This window comes from Mixophyes fleayi, chromosome 6 (assembly GCF_038048845.1).
Source record: "Mixophyes fleayi isolate aMixFle1 chromosome 6, aMixFle1.hap1, whole genome shotgun sequence".
Taxonomy (NCBI): Eukaryota; Metazoa; Chordata; class Amphibia; order Anura; family Limnodynastidae; genus Mixophyes; species Mixophyes fleayi.
In genome coordinates this window covers 164,667,439-164,688,316 of record NC_134407.1, presented here as the reverse complement: position 1 = coordinate 164,688,316, position 20,878 = coordinate 164,667,439, and the positions used below count along the sequence as shown (strand labels likewise).

Below are 20,878 nucleotides of genomic sequence, written 5' to 3'. Positions count from 1 at the left end.
GCACACATATTCCGTTTCTCTCCCCCCCCTCCCTGCACACATATTCCGTTTCTCTCCCCCCCCTCCCTGCACACATATTCCGTTTGTCTCCCCCCCCCTCCCTGCACACATACTGCGTCTGTCTTAATATCATACACCCATCTTAATATTTGCCCACCTACATTTTAGTATCCTGTTTTTGGTTTGGAAACTATTTGCAGCCTTTACTAAGATTTGTAATACATTATTTTAAGTTTTCATGAAGGACATCTATTTAATTATTAAGACATTTTAACGCTATATAACGGTTCTTCCAATTCACTTCTCTTCTTATTTTATATCCACTTTTTGCTTTTCTTCACACAACACTGAATTGCAGTTAACATCGTATACACTCACCTCTCAGGAGGCTGAAATGTAAGAAAGGGTTGTTTTTTCAACCATACCGTAATAGCCTTTAATAGGCTGGATGGACAAGAGCTAAGACATTGTAAACAAAATAAAAAATAAATAATTCAGCTATCCTTTTTAATTCCATGCTCTCCAGGGTATCAGCTGCATGACAGTATAGATGCCCTATGGATACAAATAAAAGCACAGTTGTCAGCGCTTAACCTTACTATTGCAACTATGTATCTAGGATAATGACAGTATGAGGCATTAGTTCATATTTTCATCAAAACCTTTAGATTGTGAATTTAAATGTTTTGATCAAAATACAAACTAATATCTCATTCTTTCATTTTGCTTGGATTGTATTATCAGCCACACAATGATGTGTTAGCTCTTCTCACGTTCAAATGGGAATATACTGGAAGCTGCTACTAGGTCCAGGGAAAACACACTCTCTTCATGCTTTTACTGCTGGATCGATCATATGCTATTTCCAGTCACCTTTTTAGGTCAGTTTTAATTACATTCAGTAATTGTGCCGTTTAATACTGTAATACACTAGTGACTTTTTATATGTTTACATCCATTCAAAGACTAAGTGACCAATCACTCCACAATTATCCAATGGACTGCAGCCTTGTTGCAGTGTTGACCAGTGCAGTGTTGGGCCATCTTTTGCCCCACTGCCTCCTAAGTGTTGCATTTTTTGTTACCATACCAATTGAATTCTTATTTTACATTGCCCTAAGTTTATTGCACCAGAAATCACCCTAATTTGTTTTATCTTTTTCTAATTTCAAGAATTAACGATGGCTGGCAATAAAGCCTGTTTACTGCCATAGGCTCATCTTCCTCTCCCACCACACCTCTCCCGTCATTGGCTCCCTGTCCATTTCAGAATACAGTTCAAGCTCCTTACCATCACTTACAAAGCCCTTACCAACTCTTCTCCCGCTTTCATCTTTGACCTTGTCTCGAGGTACATACCTACCCGGCCACTCCGCTCTGCCTCTGACCTATGCCTCAATTCACTTCTCATTACCTCCTACAAGACTCCTGCCGTGCTGCCCCCAATCCTTCAAACTCTCTACCCAGTCTCACTCGACTCTCCCCCAACCTTCAGTCCTTCAAACGCTCACTCTAAACTCACCTTTTCAACCTCCCTACCACCTCCTAACCAGTCTATCGATCACCTCCTCTTTCTCGCCTGCCATCTCAATCTTCTCCCAGTTGCTCCTACTGTCTCTCAGCACCCCTCCCTCTAGAATGTAAGCTATATCGGGTAGGATCCGCTCTACCTATTGTCCCACGTCTGTCTATTGTCTGACTTCCTCGTTTGTCCTGTCATATCTTTTGTTGCACTCTGTGTCCACATAGCATTACTCACGCTCATCTGTGTGACTTATGTGTATTACTATCTATTTGTTACTTGCTCCTGTATCATGCACTATGGAATCTGTGGTGCCTTATTAATGAATGATATAAAATAATAAATCTATGGCTGGCAGTATTAAATCAATCCCTAATTAAAGGGGAATGTAATTATAGAGTGTGTGAATATGCCAAGAGGCTTACAAAAAAGATTTCCCATGAGAAATTCCAAATTTCCAAAAGAAAAGTGATGTACGCTAAATCTAAGAGTTGTAAGATGGGATCAAAATCCCCAAATTGTTTTAATAAGTGTATTGAAATTATATATTTTATTTTTTTCATTTAACAGTTAACATTGAGTTTTTGGGCCTGAGTCATTAAGGCAAAAAAGGAGTAAATGTTCTCTGGGACAAACCATGTTACAATGCAAGGGGTGCAAATTAGTTAATTATTTTGCACATAAGTTAAATACTGGCTGTTTTTTCACCTAGCACACAAATACTTAATAGCTTTATTATTACACTGAACTTTAAAGTTGATCTAGGACATGCCCTACCCCAACTATAAATCTGTCCCCACATTTTAAATTTACCTCCCCCTCCAATGCAACATGGTTTTGCCCAGGTGCAAATGTTACTCCTTTTTTATGCTTTGCTCCCCTTAATGACTCAGGCCCATTGTGTTTAATACATAAAAAGTGACTACACTAATATGCAGCTGTATTAGATTTATTTATAACAAAGCTGCTTTGGCCTTTTTACAAGTGTTTTTGGACTACTTAACACCCATCCATCATAGAACTATATTCTGTTGTGCTGGGCCTTTCTGCAACAGGATGTAGGTCCAATTCCTGTACACTCGGAACACATGTGCTTCCCTGTCAGAACTTAACTGGGAACTGACAGCCTCTGATTCCAGTAGTGTGCCTGGGAATCGTTTGAACCCAGTTCCTGAGCATAATACCAGTAAAACATAATGTTCAATGTTAACACGCAGGTTGCAAGGGAAACCCCGCAGCATCATCATGACAGCATGATGGGACTGCCTCCAAAGAGGGTCAGAGCAGAAAGACACAATCTGTGACTCGCCTGCACTGCAGCAATCTGTGGTCACTTGTAATAGTGATCTGTTGCAAACTGCCATGCTGGAGATTCACACTGTGAGCCTGTTAGCTACACAACACGTTATTGTATACTCGTTGTGTAATCTATAGTTGTTCTGCCCTACTATATTATTCATGGCTGTCTGTTCACTATGTCATTTTGTAGTTTTATAATGTAATTTTGTAGTTTGCTTTAACCCTTAATGTATGGGGCTGCAGAACCTTTGTGGCACCTTATAAATAAATAATAACTTTTGAAATGGTGTCTATAGTCCAGATTGGTGGTGAGCCAAAGGAAAAAAAAAAATCTGTTTTGTTTGTTGTAAACCGAACATCCAATCTATTTGGAGGCCAGTAGGATGATTGAGATGAAGTGGTAGAAATATTTTTTTAGTACTAGGGTTATAGTGGCTGAGTGTATTTACTGACGTTTTGAAGGAGCAGAAATCAGCAGGTGCTGAAAAGCGCGTGACCACATTGTGTTGTGGGTGTGGCCAACATGGGGCATTGATACATACATTATAATAAAACAATACATTTATCACACCCTCCCAGCTACATCACGCCATCCTCCCAGGCACATTATGACACCCCCAGCCCACTGTACTTATCTATGCTTCTGGTGCTACTGACATCCTTAAGGGTGGGAACTTCCAGGGAATCTTTGTCTCACGAGATTACCAAATCTTGTGATACTTAGAGCTCCTCGGCTTGCTCTGCAGTCTGTGTCCTGTCCGGGAACTGGGAGCAGCTATCAGTTCCCTTCCCCTAACCAGAGGTGGATTAAGGCTCAGGGGCCCAGGGTATTTAAGACAGCAGGGCCCCTATTATGTAACATGGTTATCATTTTAGACAAATATACAGGCACTACTGTTAGAAGCACACAGCTCTGCCTTCACAAGCAGTCGTTGTAAAGCAGGACATACATCCCAACTGTCCTTGCAGTCGGACCAAATCCTGACTAAGTGAGACAGTCACCCAAATGCAGGACTGCCCCACCAGATTCAGGACAGTTGCAGACTGTCCTGCTCTCTCCTACCTGTCTTGTTCACTTTCACCACTTGTAGCAAATGGTTTCTTTAGCTCAGTTCATTTTTTTTGAAAAAAAAAATGGGTACATGAGATTTAGAAGACTCCAACCAGCCTTAGTGTTAAAACAATAGCGCTCACATTTTATAATTAGGCCTCCCTCCAGGCCCCACAATAATAATATTCACATTTAATAAGTAGACCTATTTCCCTCCAACCAGCCCCAACATTAAATTAACAGTATACCAATTTACTCAAAACATATTTCCCTCCCTCCAAATTGTCCCAGCAATAAATTAAATGGCATTAAAGTTTAATAAATATAGCCATTTTCCACAACCATCCACCGCAATAATTCATATTCACAATTAATAAATAGCCCTCTTCCCCAAAATCAGTCCCATATTGAATTGATAGCCCTAAACCACCGCAGCATTAAATTAAAGGTTCCTTCACCTCACCTTAAATAATTACCCCCCACCTACACTCTACTATTAAATAGCCTACCTCCCACACTATATTAAGATCCTCCCTTCCCTCACATATATTAAAATACTGCGCGCACACACACATGCACACTATATCAACATGGCCAAACACGCTCACTATATGAACATGGAGCCACACACGCACACTATAGCAGCATGGGGCCACACACGCACACTATAGCAGCATGGGGCCACACACACACACTATAGCAACATGGGGCCACACACGCACACTATAGCAACATGGGGCCACACACGTACACTATAGCAACATGGGGCCACACACGCACACTATAGCAACATGGGGCTACACACGCACACTATAGCAACATGGGGCCACACACGCACACTATAGCAACATGGGGCCACACACGCACACTGTAGCATCATGGGGCCACACACGCACACTATAGCAACATGGGGCCACACACGCACACTATAGCAACATGGGGCCACACACGCACACTGTAGCAGCATGGGGCCACACACGCACACTGTAGCAGCATGGGGCCACACACGCACACTGTAGCAACATGGGGCCACACACGCACACTGTAGCAACATGGGGCCACACACGCACACTGTAGCATCATGGGGCCGCACACGCACACTATAGCAACATGGGGCCACACACGCACACTATAGCAACATGGGGCCACACACGCACACTATAGCAACATGGGGCCACACACGCACACTGTAGCAACATGGGGCCACACACGCACACTGTAGCAGCATAGGGCCACACACGCACACTGTAGCAGCATGGGGCCACACACGCACACTGTAGCAGCATGGGGCCACACACATACTATAGCCACACAGACATACACTATAGACACATACACGTACCTTGTTACATCCGATCCCGAGCAGCAGCACCTCCTTCCTGCGCACTGGTCAGCGAACGGAGAGTCAGTGACTGCCGCCTACGCAAGTTGATTACTTGCATAGGCGGCAGTCACTGACTCTCCGTCCGTTGAGCATCACGCAGAATGCTGCTGCTCGGCGGGCATGCAGCCCATCAGACCATCGGCCCTTCTGGAATTTGCCAGAAGTGCCAGATGGCCAGTCCAGCCCTGGGTGAGGGACTACATCTTTCTCACAACCTCATGCTCACCTTAAGCTAACTACACATGGACTTTATCTGCAGTTTGCCCTGGCCTGTCTAAATCTGACTGGTTCCATCTTTCCAAGTGGCAGCTAAAGGATTACTTTGAAGCACACATTAGGACTGATAAGAGTTCAACTCTGTTTTAATCTTGTATGTGTGTTTTTAACTCATGTGTGAACAGCAAGCTTCTTCACCTCAGGATCACTTTATCTTCTGTCAAGCTATTAATTGCCCAACTGAATTAGAATGGGAAAAGTCTGAGGTCGGTTATAGCCATGGGCCCTAGACCAGGTGCCTAAATACTCTGGGTAATCCACCATGAGACCCACTCTGCATAATGTTTATAGGTTTATTGGGGGTTTTACATTTTACCTTATTGGGATTTTCCTTTGTGTTTTTGGTGTTTGATTTGTTTCAGACAGCCATTTTCCCCTTTAGAGAGTAATATAAGAGGGCCAGATTGTGCGGTGTACATTTATTTATTTAGTATTTGGCTCCATGCTTAGAGACTGGAAGTGGTAGAGAACTCAAAAAAAAAAGGTAATGTTGCGTATTGCTTACAGTCATGGCCAATAGTTTTGAGAATGACACAAATATTATTTTTCACAAAGTCTGCTGCCTCAGTTTTTATGATGCCAATTTGCATATTCTCCTGAATGTCATGAAGTGATCAGATGAATTGCAATTAATTTCAAAGTCCCTCTTTGCCATGACAGGGCAAATTGCAGAGGTCTTCAAAAAGAAGGGTCAACACTACAAATATTGACCTTTTGCATAAACTTAATGTAATTGTCAATAAAAGTCTTTAAAATGTGTGTCATTTCACTTCAGTATACCATAGCAACATCTGACAAGAAGATCTAAAAACACTGAAGCAGCAAACTTTGTGAAAACCAATACTTGTGTCATTCTCAAAACTTTTGGCCATGACTATAGTGTTTGCGCTGTGCCTTTGGTGAAATCTATGAAATACAGAGGCATCAGTATTTTAGAATATAGAATATGCTAAAGAGTACTGCACCTAAGGCCCCAAAAAAATGTGTTCTGACTGTAGCATTGACAGCTCAGCTCTCATTCAGATTTATATATAATCTTATTCTTGTCCTGAGGACCCATTAATATTTCCTTACTGAACATCTGGTGATACTAATAAAACATTGAGCCAAAGATTGATCCAGCTGTACCTTAGCCTGAAGCCTGAATAATCTCCAATTTTCACTTATTAGTGGGTTTCAGGTTTGAAAACTAATGTCCTAGGCTCATTTACATTTGGCTGACAGTGTTGTTAATTATATAGTTATCTTGTGCGGTTTCATGTTGAAATAAACAAATCTGCATTGGGAATTAAACGGACCGTAAAATGAATTGATGTCTTTGGCAGTCACAGGTAAATTCTTTGGTCTGTTTAGTCACATGCAGATATTTGATTTTTCAATACATGGTCCTTTTTCCGATGTTATAATATGAGGTTATTTTTGTAAAGACATTGATATCTCTTTTTTACATGGGGGAACTTTTTAATCATTCTAATGCTTTAATCTGACTAAAACTGATGTTGTATTTATTAATTTACCCAACAATGGTCCTTTAATTTCACTTGTATACTGAACAAAGATGTGTAATATAAAAACAGATATATAGTATGGTATGTATGCCAGAGGCAGACCTATATTTTTTATTTTTTTTTGAGGGGGGGGGGGGATTTAGTTACACTTCTCCTTTTTTACTCATAGCAACATAGAGACAGGAAAATGTATACAATATGCCTACCCTGGCTAGGGAGGGGGGGGGTGAGTCCCTGATCACCCCCTTCTAGAGCAACCTGATGTATGCAACAAAGAGCAAACCATTAATAACACCCTGTGTGCTTGTACAATAAGGACAGGGCCAAAGACAAAATCCAACATTTTCCTGTGAGTTCCTGGTACCTTATACTTTTGGACCTGGTCTGTGCACTAGCTGGACACTCCCAAATGAACTGTTTACAAGTCATATTTCCTCAAACTGCTTTCTGGCAATATAATTACCTTCATGTTTTATGCTCTGTGTCATAGTTATGATGTTATCAGGGGTTAAAAAATATCTAAAATATGCATTGTGTGTAATTTCTGATCTCACTGTAGGCAAGTAACAAAGGGGTTAATTTTCCTTTGCTGACATATCAACTTACCATAGCATGGCCAAGCACCCCTAGTGTTTATTATTTCCTGTGTCATAGTAGGGGGCTATAGCTAGTGGACTGAGCATCCCTTTAGCACAGTTATCAGACCACATGTCATGTAGAAATTTATGACCATCCATACTAAAGTCAGAGCACAGGATCAGACCTATCATTTCAAATAAGTAATCAAAGCAATTTCTTTTTTTCATTCCTATTTGAGCAAGTGCCTGTGCATAGACACAATACATCAAACAGAAAGGTCTACTTGGCTGGGAAACAATTGTACAAAATAATCAATATTTTATAGTGATGTTTTATGTCTACACATAGGTAAATGTATACTCTGTTGAATGTATCTATTATTATGATTCTATGATGTTTAAGAGGAAACTTATGGTCTGTACAAGAATATCTGACTATCCTTGAATAAACTGATTTACAACCAGGTTCCCCACAATTAGAATATACACTGCCCTTCAGAGTGGCTTCAGAGTGAGTGGGCTGAGGGGGGATGGGGAGCTGATCTCTTAAAACCACCATGAGAACAGACCATCTTTTGCCATATCCCTTGAGGTCAAGCATGTTGGGGAGTAGGATCCATATTTCAGGATCCTCCCACAACAGATTAATATGTTGTTTTGTCTGTTTCTATAGTTGTCCTTTTTATTTTTCAAGAAACTATTGTGCATAATTTTAATACTGTATGCCATATTGTTATTAATCTTTTGATACCTTAAGCATTGTTGTTTTTTACCATGTTAAATTTCATTTAATAATGTTTGTTCTGAGCAAATTCAAATGCTAATTAAGCTTGGACATATAAAGGGCTACACAAGTAAAATGCAGGGTATTATTTGGTTAATGATGACTCCAATTGGTCTTAAGTTTTGATTGTAACTTGAGATAGGGCAGGGAGTGACCAAGGCTTCCTATAAGAGTTCAACTCTTGAAGCAAACCTGGTGGTGGCATAATTTGTGATTAATCGTAAACCTGTGATATGAAAAAAAAAGGATAATAATCCAGGTGGGTTAGCTGTGATTAACCCTGTGTCACACACAACATCAGACATGATCAGGTGAGTGCTAGCATGTGTGTGTGGGAAATATTTTTATTTAAGAACTTAATGGAATAAAGACTATGTGCTTTTTGGGAGAGGGAGTGCAGACTTATTCGCCAAAGACGGAACTCAATGCTTAAATATTTTAAAGGCATCGAGTGCAAGTAGTTTCTCCTCTTCGCTTTTTTTTCTTTATTTTTTTATTTAGCATAAAACTGAAGATGGCTGTTTCATATAAGCGCAAAACAAAGGATTTGCTTGCCGCACTATGTGAGACAAAGGAATTTCCAGCACTGGCAAGAGCAATTATCAATTGATCAAAACCTTCTTGCAGGGAGATCAAAGCCAAGAAGATGATTTGTGCCAGGGAAGGCGCAGCACTGCTTCAGAAAATGGCCTTGCAGTGGAAATTGTACCAGGCACTGGACTGGCACTTTCAAAGGATTCAAACCGTTCAACTATTGGCACTGCTATGGACATTTATTTACAAATCGCTGTAAAATATTTGGGACCAGCGGACATTAGAACAAAACTGCAACTTATGCAACAATTTTATGAGAAAGGACGCAGAGAAACAAGCTGCCATTCAGGCTGCAGAGAGACAAGCTGTCATGCAGACAGTCAGTTAGGTTGACTTTAGATTATCAGCACTGTGTGCACAGACAAGACAAGAAACCATTGGCATGTTTGAGGGCCCTAAACAAGACATTAAAACACGTTGATTTCTAAATATGTCTGTGGGCATTTAGCTCCTTCCAAAAGAGGCAAATTTCAATACTAAGAGCTCAAAATTATCAGTGATTTGAAGTGATATGGTAGCCAAGAAAAAGAACCTTAATGATTTAATTAGATAATTAAATTGTATGCATTGTGCCTCAGATCAACAATGTGCTACTCTGTGGAAAACAAGTTTTAGCTGTACCCCTGATTTTAAAAATATTAATATTCAAGATGTCTCCTATGTTTTATATTTTTATAACGGTGGGGAGGGGGGAGGAAAAAGAAAGGGTGGGGGGTAGGAAGGCACAATATAGCTAATAAATAAATAAACAAGCAAACTTGGAACATTGCTAGAAAAAGTTTAGCCACACACTTGTATATACTACCAAAAAGAAAAGTAGCATACAAACATTCCTACCAGCAGCGCACCATATCCAGCCTGGGGGGTCCGGAGGCAGCCCAGGAGCTATATTCCATCTGCAGGAGATGGAGCCGTATTGGATAGGCAGCTACGGCTTTCTAGTAAGTACCACGGGGCCCACACCCTATTGAAATTATGTGATTTATCATGAAGGTAGCACGTTATACTCTCCATGCTTGCGACATGTCTTATGTAGGACCGTAACCCCTGCATCGAGGGAGCCCTAGGGTCTTTCCAGTGCTTTAGTATTAGGGATTTAGCAGCTGCCAAGATATGAGATATAAGCTTATTTGAAGGCCTGCTGTCATCAGGTATGGGGCAAGAGAGAAGGAATGGCCAGGGGTCCTTATCTGTTGCTCTGACACAGAGTTTATGAGTGTAAGAACCATGTCCCAGAAAGGAACTATGCGTGGGCAAGTCCAACATATATGTAGCATTGTACCTCTCTGGCCACATTCCCGCCAGCAGCTCGGGAGCGGTCATAGGAAACATTCGAGATAGCCTATCAGGAGTATAGTACCACCTATAGTACACTTTATAGGCTGTTTCCTTAATTAGCGTAGAGATCGAGCTCTTGGCAATCCCCTCCCTGATCTCCTCCCAGCATAAGTCGTCTGGAGGAGGACCCAGGTCGCTTTCCCATTCCCGCTCATGTGGGCCTGGAGTGTCAAAAGTGTAGTCTATGAGCCAGTTATATATCTGGGAAATAATCCCTTTAGTGAGAGGTGAATGTAGACACATATATTCAAAGGAGGTCGGGGATATTCAAAGGAGGTCGGGGCCCGGAGAGCCTCCTGGGGGGGGCATAGACATGGCGAAGTGTCGAACATGGAAGTACTCAAAAAAAAAAAAGCGGACGAAACGGTTCAAAGCTATGGTGAAGTTACGACATAGAAGCCCAAGTTTGATTGACCACCAGGTCCGAGACCACCCGTATTCCCGCCCTTATCCAATGTATAAATTGATGCGTGGAATTGCCAGGAGGAAAGTGTGGGTTGCCCCAGAGAGGAGTCAGAGGTGAGATAGGGCAAGACAATTTCTATTTGACCCGACATGAGTCCCAAAGGGATAAGCAGAATTTAAGGGATTGAAGAGAGGAGACCGCTGGTGGTCTATCCACATTAGCCAGGCCCCAGAGTGATGCCAAGTGGGTCTCCAGGTCCACCCACGCTATAGACTGGTAAGGGGCATAAGTTACCGCCGCCTGGGACAGATGGGATGCCAAATAATAAAATTTAATATCTGGGAAGCCCCTACCTCCCCGAGCCCTGGGCCTTTTAAGCACAGCTATTGAGATTCTAGGGGGCTTGGCACGCCATATAAACTTTAGGAAGGAGGAATGCAAGTCTCTAAACACGGAGTCGGGAACCCTCACCGGAAGAGTCTGAAAAAGATATAGAAGTTTCGGGACCAAGTTCATCTTAATAGCGATAATCCTCCCCATCCACGATATGATGTAGCTCTTCCAAGTCTCCAAGTCCTGTTTGATTTTTGACAGAAGGGGGGGAAAGTTTTCCCGATACAGTCTATCATAAGTCGAGGTGATATAAACTCCAAGATATTTGATCTTATTCGCCTTCCAGCATAGTGCAAAGTTGGTCTGTAAACTGGTCCTGAGGGAAGGGGAAGCATGCAGGAGCATGGCCTCTGACTTAACAAAATTAATTTTGTAGCCAGACAGAAGGCCATATTCATCCATAAGTTTATATAGGGCGGGTAGAGACTCCTGAGGATTCGTCAAAGAGAGAAGTATGTCGTCCGCGAAGAGAGAGACCTTAAATTCCCGCGGCCCCACTGTCACACCTGAGATCGACGCTGACTGTCTAATCATCGCCGCCAAGGGTTCTATCACTAGTGCGAAGATTAAGGGCGAAAGGGGGCAGCCCTGTCTCGTCCGGTTGGAGAGGGAGAGGGGATCAGATAAAGATCCGTTAACCAAGACCCTAGCTGAGGGAGAGTTATAGAGGGCAGATACCCCGGTCAGAAATTCGGCCGAGAAGCCGTACGCCTTCAAAGCAAGGGTCATAAAATCCCAAGAAATTCGATCGAACACCTTCTCGGCATCCAGTGAGAGCATCAAGGCCGGGAGACGTCTTTGGTTAATGATTTGAACCAGGTCTATCGCACGGCGAGTATTATCCCTAGCCTGGCGACCCGGGATGAACCCCACCTGATCATAGTATATTAGATCTGGGAGGACTCCGTTCAAGCGGGTGGCCAGGATCTTAGCATAAATCTTAATGTCAACATTAAGGAGGGAGATGGGATGGTAGCTTGCGCAGTCGCTGGGGTCCTTCCCCTCCTTATGAATGACTACTATACGTGCCTCTAACATCGATTTAGTAAAGGGATCTCCATGTAAGACAGCATTGAACAGGGTGCGAAGGTGGGGAACCAGAGTATGGGAGAATCTTTTGTAATAAACTGCAGAAAAGCCATCAGGCCCCGGAGCCTTAGAGGTTTTTTGAGCCTTGATGACTTCTAGTATCTCCTCTGACATGATCTCCTCATTTAGTTGTCGAGATAGGTTACTAGAAAGGGTAGGGAGATTTGCTTGCCTCAGAAAGGCTGCTATAGTGTCCGCAGGGGGAGCACTCCTGGGATTTAGAGCGTCCAAGTTATGAGGAATAAAATTTTTGAAACTCGCGCCCTATTTGGTCAGGACGGTATATGGGTGAGCCTGAAGGAGACTTTAGGGCCATGACATTGTTTTGAGATCTCTGAGCCCTCAAATGGGTGGCTAATATTCTATCGGCTTTATCTCCCTTCTCGTAGAACGTCTGTTTCAGCCGTTTCAGGGCCGCGGCAGTGGATTCAGAAAGGAGGTTCAAATCGGATCTCACCTTTAGAAGTTTGGTCAGCACTTCTTCATCTGGGGATAGTTTATGTTGTCTCTCCAGGGTCTGGAGTTGGAAGGTTAACGATGCCATGCTAATAAGATGGCCCCGCACTACTGCCTTATGGGCTTCCCAGAGGGTCATGGGGGAAGTATCGGGGAGGTCATTAAAGAGAAAATACTCCTCAAGAAGGGTTCAGAGCTCTAGGGTAAGTGGCTGATCATGGAGAATGGAGTCATTCATACGCCATGTAGCGGGGCGAGGGCGAGATACTATGTCTGAGAGGTCGGCAGAAATGGGAGAGTGATCAGACCAAACCATCGGATGTATATGGGCCGCCCTGAGCTTCAATGAGAGATCGCGGCTAAGGAAGACCATGTCTATTCGTGAATAGGTACCATGAACCGGGGAGTAAAATGTATAATCACGGGATAAGGGTTCCCTAAGCCTCCAGGAATCAAAGAGGAGGTGATGGGAAAGAAGGGACACCAAGGCCTTAGATTTACGAGACTCCGAGCCACTGGCGGGGGGAAGCAAAGTGGACGATCTATCTATAGTATTATCTACAACAACATTAAAGTCCCCTGCCATAATGACTTCTCCCTGGCGTACCTGAGAGAGCACGGAGTCTAGGGCAACCAGAAATGAGCTCTGGTTTTGATTTGGGCCATACACATTAACTAGGGTGCATAAGGTATTATTGAGTTTACCCACTAGGATTAGAAAATGACCTTCAGGGTCAGAATGAGATGTCAAAAGCTCGAATGTCACGTGGGATGCAAAGAGCGTAGCTACCCCCTGTTTTTTCTGTCTGGGGTCACAAGCATGAAAAGCAGAAGGGTACCGTTTAGACTTCAGTTTTGGGTGTGAATGACGGGTAAAATGTGTTTCTTGCAGAAAAATTATATTAGCTCTATGTTGTTTAAGTGTGAGGTAAGTTTATCACCCTTTTAAATATACTATGTAGCGGTTTAGTATGTGGTTACCACACATCGGAAGTGGCTTTCAGATCCAAAACAGGATTTAACTTCAGAATTTATTATCCTGCAGTTTGTAGAGTGAAAACTCAAACCACTTCCGATATTACGGGGGCAACCTTTATTGATCAATTATGGGGTCAATAGTAATTTATTCATTATTGAGGCAAGATCTCAATTTATTATGGGGGCAACATTTCTTCATTTACAATTGTGGCAACCATTTATAATGCAGACTGTTGGCACTATAAAAGCAAGTATATCCATGCAGTTTACAAGCGCCAGCATGCAATCACAAGAGGCTGCGCTATATTTTGACAGTTTAACCCTGGTACCCAAACGCCAGAGGTACTAGGATTGGCCCAGTGCTAATTAAGCCAGTACCTTTAAGGTGCATGGGGCGTGACGCTGAGTAGGCTGGGGAGGGACATTTTTTTTCCCTTTCTGACAGGCAAGATGAGTTAAACAGCATGCATATTTAGCTATCTCACCTGTCAATACAACTGACGTTTGATAGATAGGGACTGCAAGTTCGGTTTAGGTGAAATGAAGTGGTTTATTTTGAACACCGGTCACACAGGTAAGAATAAGATGTGGTAAATGATAAGGCAGGTAACACAAATCCTAGAAACAATGAAAGGGACCAAAGTACTGGATACATGGCACTGCAACAGGTACAGGTTAGTCAGAGTAACCAGTTTAGCTGGGAAGCGAGTGACTTAACATGTGACTGCAGGTATAGTTTGTCTGTATTGCCAGGTTAAACTGGGAAGCTGAAGTCTCTGGTTTTCCAACTTTAAAAGGTGACTGCAGATTTTGGATGTCTGGATTGCCAGATAAATATGAGAATCTGTAGACTTTGATTTTCCAAGTTAGACAGTTAATTGCAGCTAAAGGATGCCTGGAGGCACCAGGTGATCCACAGGAGAATCAGGCAAAACGAGAGTCCGGCAAGTCAGGGGTCAGAAGTTGGATGACCCACAAAAATACCAGGGAGTAAGCAAGAGCAAAGTCAAATTAAGCCAGGGTTTGAGTCGCAAGAGGAGGTGTAGAACATAGGAACAAGCAGGAGTCAAATACCAGGGGAGAAGTCAGTGTCATCTCACAGGAGTTTACACAGGAAGACCAGCAGCAGTGACAATTGATGAACTGGCCCAGATTACTGGGAAAGGCAGTCTCTTAAATGCCAGGCACAGGTGATTAGGATCCTGGAGTAATGATGAAGACGTAATGCTTAACCCCTAGCAGGCAGGATCAGTCAAGGGCAGCGCTGCATATACAGGGGAGATACTGAACTGGAGCCTGAGGCTGATACTGACAGTGTCTAATGTGACTGGACGCAGTTGAGGTTTTGGCATTTGTGTAGGATCACACTTGCCAAGGGAGCACAAGGAGAATTTTACCTATGTAAGATCTCACCTGGCAGTTATTATTGCTTTTTTAGAGTTTCCTTACTGGGATTACTTGGGTTATTTTATCTAGAGTCATCTGGAATAGTCTGCATGTATTCTTTTTCTGCTTTAATGCTGCCTGCTCTGCCCTTTGTCTTGGAATTTTGAATATTCTTTGAATTTTGACAATACCTTGTTGCTTGGTTGGTACTGATCCTTGCCTTGTATTCAACATTTTTGGTGTTGTATTTATGTTCCTCACTGACCTCTTGCTACTGACATTTTAATGACTACACCATATTGTCTTGTTGTCTGGTCCCCTATTAACCCTATTAGTAAACACCATAGATTTATGGACAAGCCCTGGGGGCAATTAAGTAAGGGTAAGAATATCCATCTTTAAGAGAAGGGGGCTGAAGTGTGGTCCTTTGTGTTTGCAAATGAGTCTAGAGTTGTCAGGAGCATAACCAGATGGCAAGTGTGTAGAAAAATGTATACATTGGTCAGTAACAGATTGGGGGATATGGCGCTTGTTTATGGCCTAATTGTCTGTCTTTGAAGTATGTCATTATTAAGAATGTAATACACGATAATATTAAGAACAGATATTGCATTATAATGTCCTAATCAAAGTTTTTTTTTTTACTCAAGAGCCAGTCCAGGGTAGTGTAGTAAATGCAATCTAGACTGGCAAAGACATTAGTGTTTATCCAAGATAGAGTGCTAACAGGGAGAGCGGGTGGTTGCAGGGACTCCAAAAATTGGTCTGGACTCAGTAGAAATAATTGTATAAGATTTTTTTTTTTTAGAAATAAGATTCATATTTATTCATATCCTATTTATTTGTATCCTTGTCGTATCCTCTCTTTAGGGCTGTATTGCTTGCCACAGAATTAAAGGAAATAGAGCCACTGGCTAGATATCGTTGCATGTTTTACCCAAAATGACCATGAAACGTGATAATGATCCTATTGCACTTGCTGAATTGAATGCAATTTTAAGACAGCTACTATCAGTCGGTGTGTGAGACCATCTTCCACTCACAGGCGCTAGTGACACTGAAAATGATCCATCCACTCAGTCCAAACACTGAGTGGCCGGATACCGTCCAATTTCACTGCAATTGTATTGGGCCAAATTAGGCAATGGTCCTGGTCATCGGCTCTTGGATAGGGCAACAGGATTTCTGCATATGTGAGTAATCTTCTTCTCTAATCTTCCAGATTCACTGTCTCTTCACCCTCTAAGTCTACAGCTGTCTCTGATCCAATCTTACAATCTCTTTCAGTGAGAGTTATTTACTGGCAGTGGAAGTGGAAAAGTACACATACCCTTAGTAACCATTTAGTTTTCCTTGTCTAACCTGCACTAACTGCTGATCGCTATTGGCTTTTGCCTATTTATACCTTTCCATTTTCTTTGTAAATCACAGGCCCACCAACACAACCCCTTTTTATTAAGTACATAATGATAGGCACCCCTGGCATCCCAATTTTTTTCCTATTGCATCTGTACCAGGGGAAGGGGTCATGTTGAAGAATCTAAAATAACTCCCACTGTCTCTTCACATCCTGAGTAGGACTATCTATTCTCAAATCTTACTGTCTGTTTTGTGGATGTAAAATTGTCCCTCTTCCAGTCCCACTGTCTCCTTACCTCCTCTGTGTGTATTCAACTTTCTGTCCTTAATCTCACTGTTCACCTCCTGCATGTTCAACTGTCTCTTCTTCAATCTCACTGGCGTGCCACTGTCAGTCCTCCAGTCTCACTGTCTCTACTTCAGTCTTAATTGTCTGCCTCTGCCTCCCAATCCCATCCCAATCTTCCTTCATCCCTCTATACCTCTGTCTCCCTCTTCCTGTGTTTTTCCCTATCTGGCCTTCCCTCTCTCATTTCCAGCCTCTCTTTTTTCTTCATACTGTTGAATCCCCTCCCTGTCTCTGCCTGTGCTTCCACCTCCTTGTTCTATCATCCACCCTATCTCTCTTTCCTCCCCTCCCCATTTCTCCTCTCTGCCTGCCTCTCTCACACACAGACCTGGAACTGCTTAAGTGATGAGTGCAGAATAACGGGAGAAAATCTGTGTGTGAGTGGGTCACACCAATGGTCCAGCAGAACAGGATGGCAAGGACCCCGTCCAGCTCAACACAGGAGATCCAGATGGATGTGTTAGAGGGACACAGTCTGCAGGTGAGATTTATACATCTGTATCTATTCCCTCCCCTTCACATATACCATTACAGACAGAGCTTGTTAACACATAGACACACACAGAGACAAGCACACACTTAAGCACTCAATACACCTATATTTAGTATACATATATGTCATGTTAATGATCCCACTGTACAAATACTCAGGGTGACAGGTTTATACAAAGTATCAAAATAACACTGTATAGGCAGAGGACTGATACATGTACAGACACAAAGATCACACAGTGCAACATACATAAGAATATAGAACCACTATCATGGTAGAGACAGCTTGATTGGAAGAGAATATGGGAGAGAAAGGTTGATATGTGCACATAGAGACAGCTGGTACTGAGCAGGTAAACACAGGATGCATGGGGGATGGGATATGAGAGGGGGTTGCTTTGCAGTAGCATTGAGGGGGTTAAGAGAAATCTCTGGATCTGGTAGCATTTGTGTGACAGAGAATTAATAGGGGTGGTTTGGGCTTAGGGCATTACTGTCAACATATTATTAGATACCAAACATTGATGAGGAAAACAAGATACTTACTGTCACACATCAAAAAACATATTGAAGTATATGGAGCAATGTAAGAAAATATAAAAGGTACTTACCTGAAGTTATAGGAAGCAGAGGAAGAAGCGGTTACATAAATGGTAGAACAGTATGTAGTTGTATGAGGGGAATAGTTTATATAGAGCTGTTGGAGAAAATAAAGGGACTAGGGCAATGTATTAGAATTGTAAAGGGCTGTAGAGTAAGCTGGTGCTATATAAATAAGTGTTAATAATAATAATAATAATAATAATAATAATAATAATGATAGTTTCAAGTGGTACATTTATATGTATAAATACATAATACATAATATGCATTAATACATAACTGGGCAGTAGTAAATTTACTTGGAGCAATAGGGTAGAGTGAAAGGATGATAGTAATAGGAAACTAATATGTCAAAATGCACAGAAATATGCTGTATTTGTATTCTATGGCAGACTATTACTGGAAGTACATGATAAGTAATGTGGTGAAATTATCTGCATATCAGTTTAATAGATTCAAAAATGAACAGCACAATTTATTTTTCCCTTACAATTTGTTAGGCTAAATATAAAAGAAAAAGTCGATTCAAGCGTTCAGATGGCAGCACCAGCTCAGACACCACCTCAAACAGCTTTGTGCGGCAGGTAAGTCATGCTTATCATTGCTTTACACTTTGGCCTGGTGTGTGAGGCAAAACACGCAGGCTCGCTAGGCCCTGGTCCTGGGTTACCATGGCAACCAGCACCAGGGAAGAGATGCTCCTACGTCAGGAGATGGAAATGACAAACACTAATTAACCGACTGCAAGAGAGGGAGAGAGGAGATGCTGAAGAATGGTAGAGGAAAAGGAAAGAGATTAAATGGGAGGAGGCTACTAGAGACAAGAGGGATAAATATATAGGGAATATTAAAATGTAAAAAAAAATCCAGATACAGAACATAAACCTCAGAGAGAGAAACTGAGTGAGGTGGAAGAGGGGTAAATAAAAATGTTATGAAAAACTCCACAAAACAGGAGGGGCATACATACTAAATTAAAAATCAAAGGAGTACAAGATAAGAGTCTCACATTTGTTTCTGTTTGTGGTGCTTTGGTACTTGCAGAAATAAATGTTGCATTTTGGGAAAGAAATAACAGGCCTTCTAGTTTGTTATATAGTGTTATTATTAATTCAAGTTTAATTTGTACTGACTTTCTTCAGTTTTTTTTACTGAACTCTGTTGTTTTTATCGAGTAAAGAAGCCGTTTATATAAACTATATTATGCAGTCATCAATTGTGTCATGATGAATGGGTTCTTTAGTTCACTAATTATTCTGTGGAATCCTGGAACAAAAACATGAAGGGCCTGAGTCATTAAGGAAAGTAAGGCAAAAAAATGTGTATGTTTTCTCCTGGACAAAACAATGTTACAAAGCAAAGGGTCTAAATTAGTTTATAATTTTGCACATAAGATAAATAATGGCTGTTTTCTCATCTAGCACACAAATACTTGATAGCTTTATTTTTACATTAAAATTTAAAGTTGATCTAGGACATGTCCTATCCTAACTATAAATCTGCCCCCACATTTTAATTTTAACTTCCCCTCCAATGCAACATGGTTTTGCACAGGTGCAAAGTTACTCCTTTTTTATGCTTTGCTATCCTTAATGACTCAGCCCTGAAGACTTTATTATACTTCAGTTGTCTGTGCTATATATACTAGTAAAAGTGTCTAGATGAGGCAGCTGATCTGCTATTGGGAAGGCCAATATAGACGACAACATAGATGACCACATACCAATATTTTCTGTACATTTGCAAGAATAAAGTAAAAGGTGATACTGTTGAGGTTTATCATGTACACAGAGCTAGTTTCAGAATTTTTGTGTGTGTTATAAGATGACAAACTCATCATAACTAAAATCTCTTACTAAAGTGTTAAGTAACATATGCCTTATGGTTCTTAGTCGCTATTACAGCTGCACCCATATATAGATTAACTACCCCATTCTAGCAGTAGACTACCAATGTGTTGTTCACACACAGCCCATACAAATCACAGCCTGTGTGAACGCACTCTTCAGTTGCATTTATGTAAAAAATATTTAGAAGACAGATGAGTGTTGGGGTTTCAAGTCTGGACAAGTTATGTATTATTTACAAATAGTTTTAATCCCACTTGCAATGTTACAGTCTATTGTCCTTTAATGGTTTTGGTTCCTATTTCTTAAGAGCATTTGTATCCAAAATAATACTGATATGATTTGGAAATATTTGTTGATTTTCTGCCTCAACAAAACGTTAAAGGCTAAAAAATAATGTTTTATTCAAGCTCTACCTTTACCTCTTCATTATTGTCTATGTAATGCAGCTAGACTCCTCTGGGAATATGAATTGTAAACACTCAATCAAGTTTTTGTTGAAATGGTTTAGTACAGCAATATGTAGATTTATTTATGTTTATACAGTTTTGAGGATAAAATGAAGAACCTGTCATAATGTATTAATGGACAGTATCCCTTTCAATATCTATGTGTACTAAATATCCTAACCATATCTTATTAACCATTTGAATTATTCTTAAGGGCATTCAATTTTTTTTAAATCAATTCTTTGTCTTCTCACTGCTTGTCCTTAAATATTATTTGTAAAATAGTCATGTTTCTGTGAGATCTCTTCACTGATGTCTGCAACTGTATATGAGTAGCTGTCCATAGCCTGCTGGGGTCCTGAGGAGCCACAGTTTAGATCAGAGGTTCTCAAAATGTTTCCTATCATATACTACATTAAATGTCTGTAACTGTTTACCATGGCTCTCTGATGTCTTCCAAGGCTTATTTTGAGCATAACATACCTCCTGAATGTAGACTTAGCACAGGCTGGGAAACTCAAGTTGGTTCTCAATTCTGTCCTGAGTAATCAGCAACAGTGCAAATTTTGTGGATTTTTCCTTTTGAGCATAGATAGGATAAGTACTCTATTTATTAAGACCCCTCTGGTAACAAGATTTTCTATCGTTGTATATCGCAACAATAGAAAATCTTTTGTCAGGCAGTTAAGAAAATGTCACTGCGGCAGTTGTGCAATGCTTAGCTCCCCAGTGATACT

General features: G+C 41.3%; 1 protein-coding gene across 4 annotated transcripts in view; it reads left to right on the top strand.

Moving 5' to 3' along the window:
* The first annotated feature begins 16,998 nt into the window (after positions 1-16,998).
* CACNB1 (calcium voltage-gated channel auxiliary subunit beta 1) overlaps positions 16,999-20,878 on the top strand; it is a 64,402-nt gene continuing 60,522 nt past the window's right edge. The window contains exons 1-2 of one of the 4 annotated variants that reach the window (XM_075177053.1): positions 16,999-17,231; positions 18,346-18,429. In XM_075177053.1, coding sequence (XP_075033154.1) covers positions 17,145-17,231; positions 18,346-18,429 — 171 coding nt within the window. In that variant the 5' untranslated portion in view covers positions 16,999-17,144. The remainder of the gene's footprint in view (positions 17,232-18,345; positions 18,430-20,878) is intronic. The other 3 variants (XM_075177051.1, XM_075177057.1, XM_075177055.1) reach the window with 3 other exon arrangements.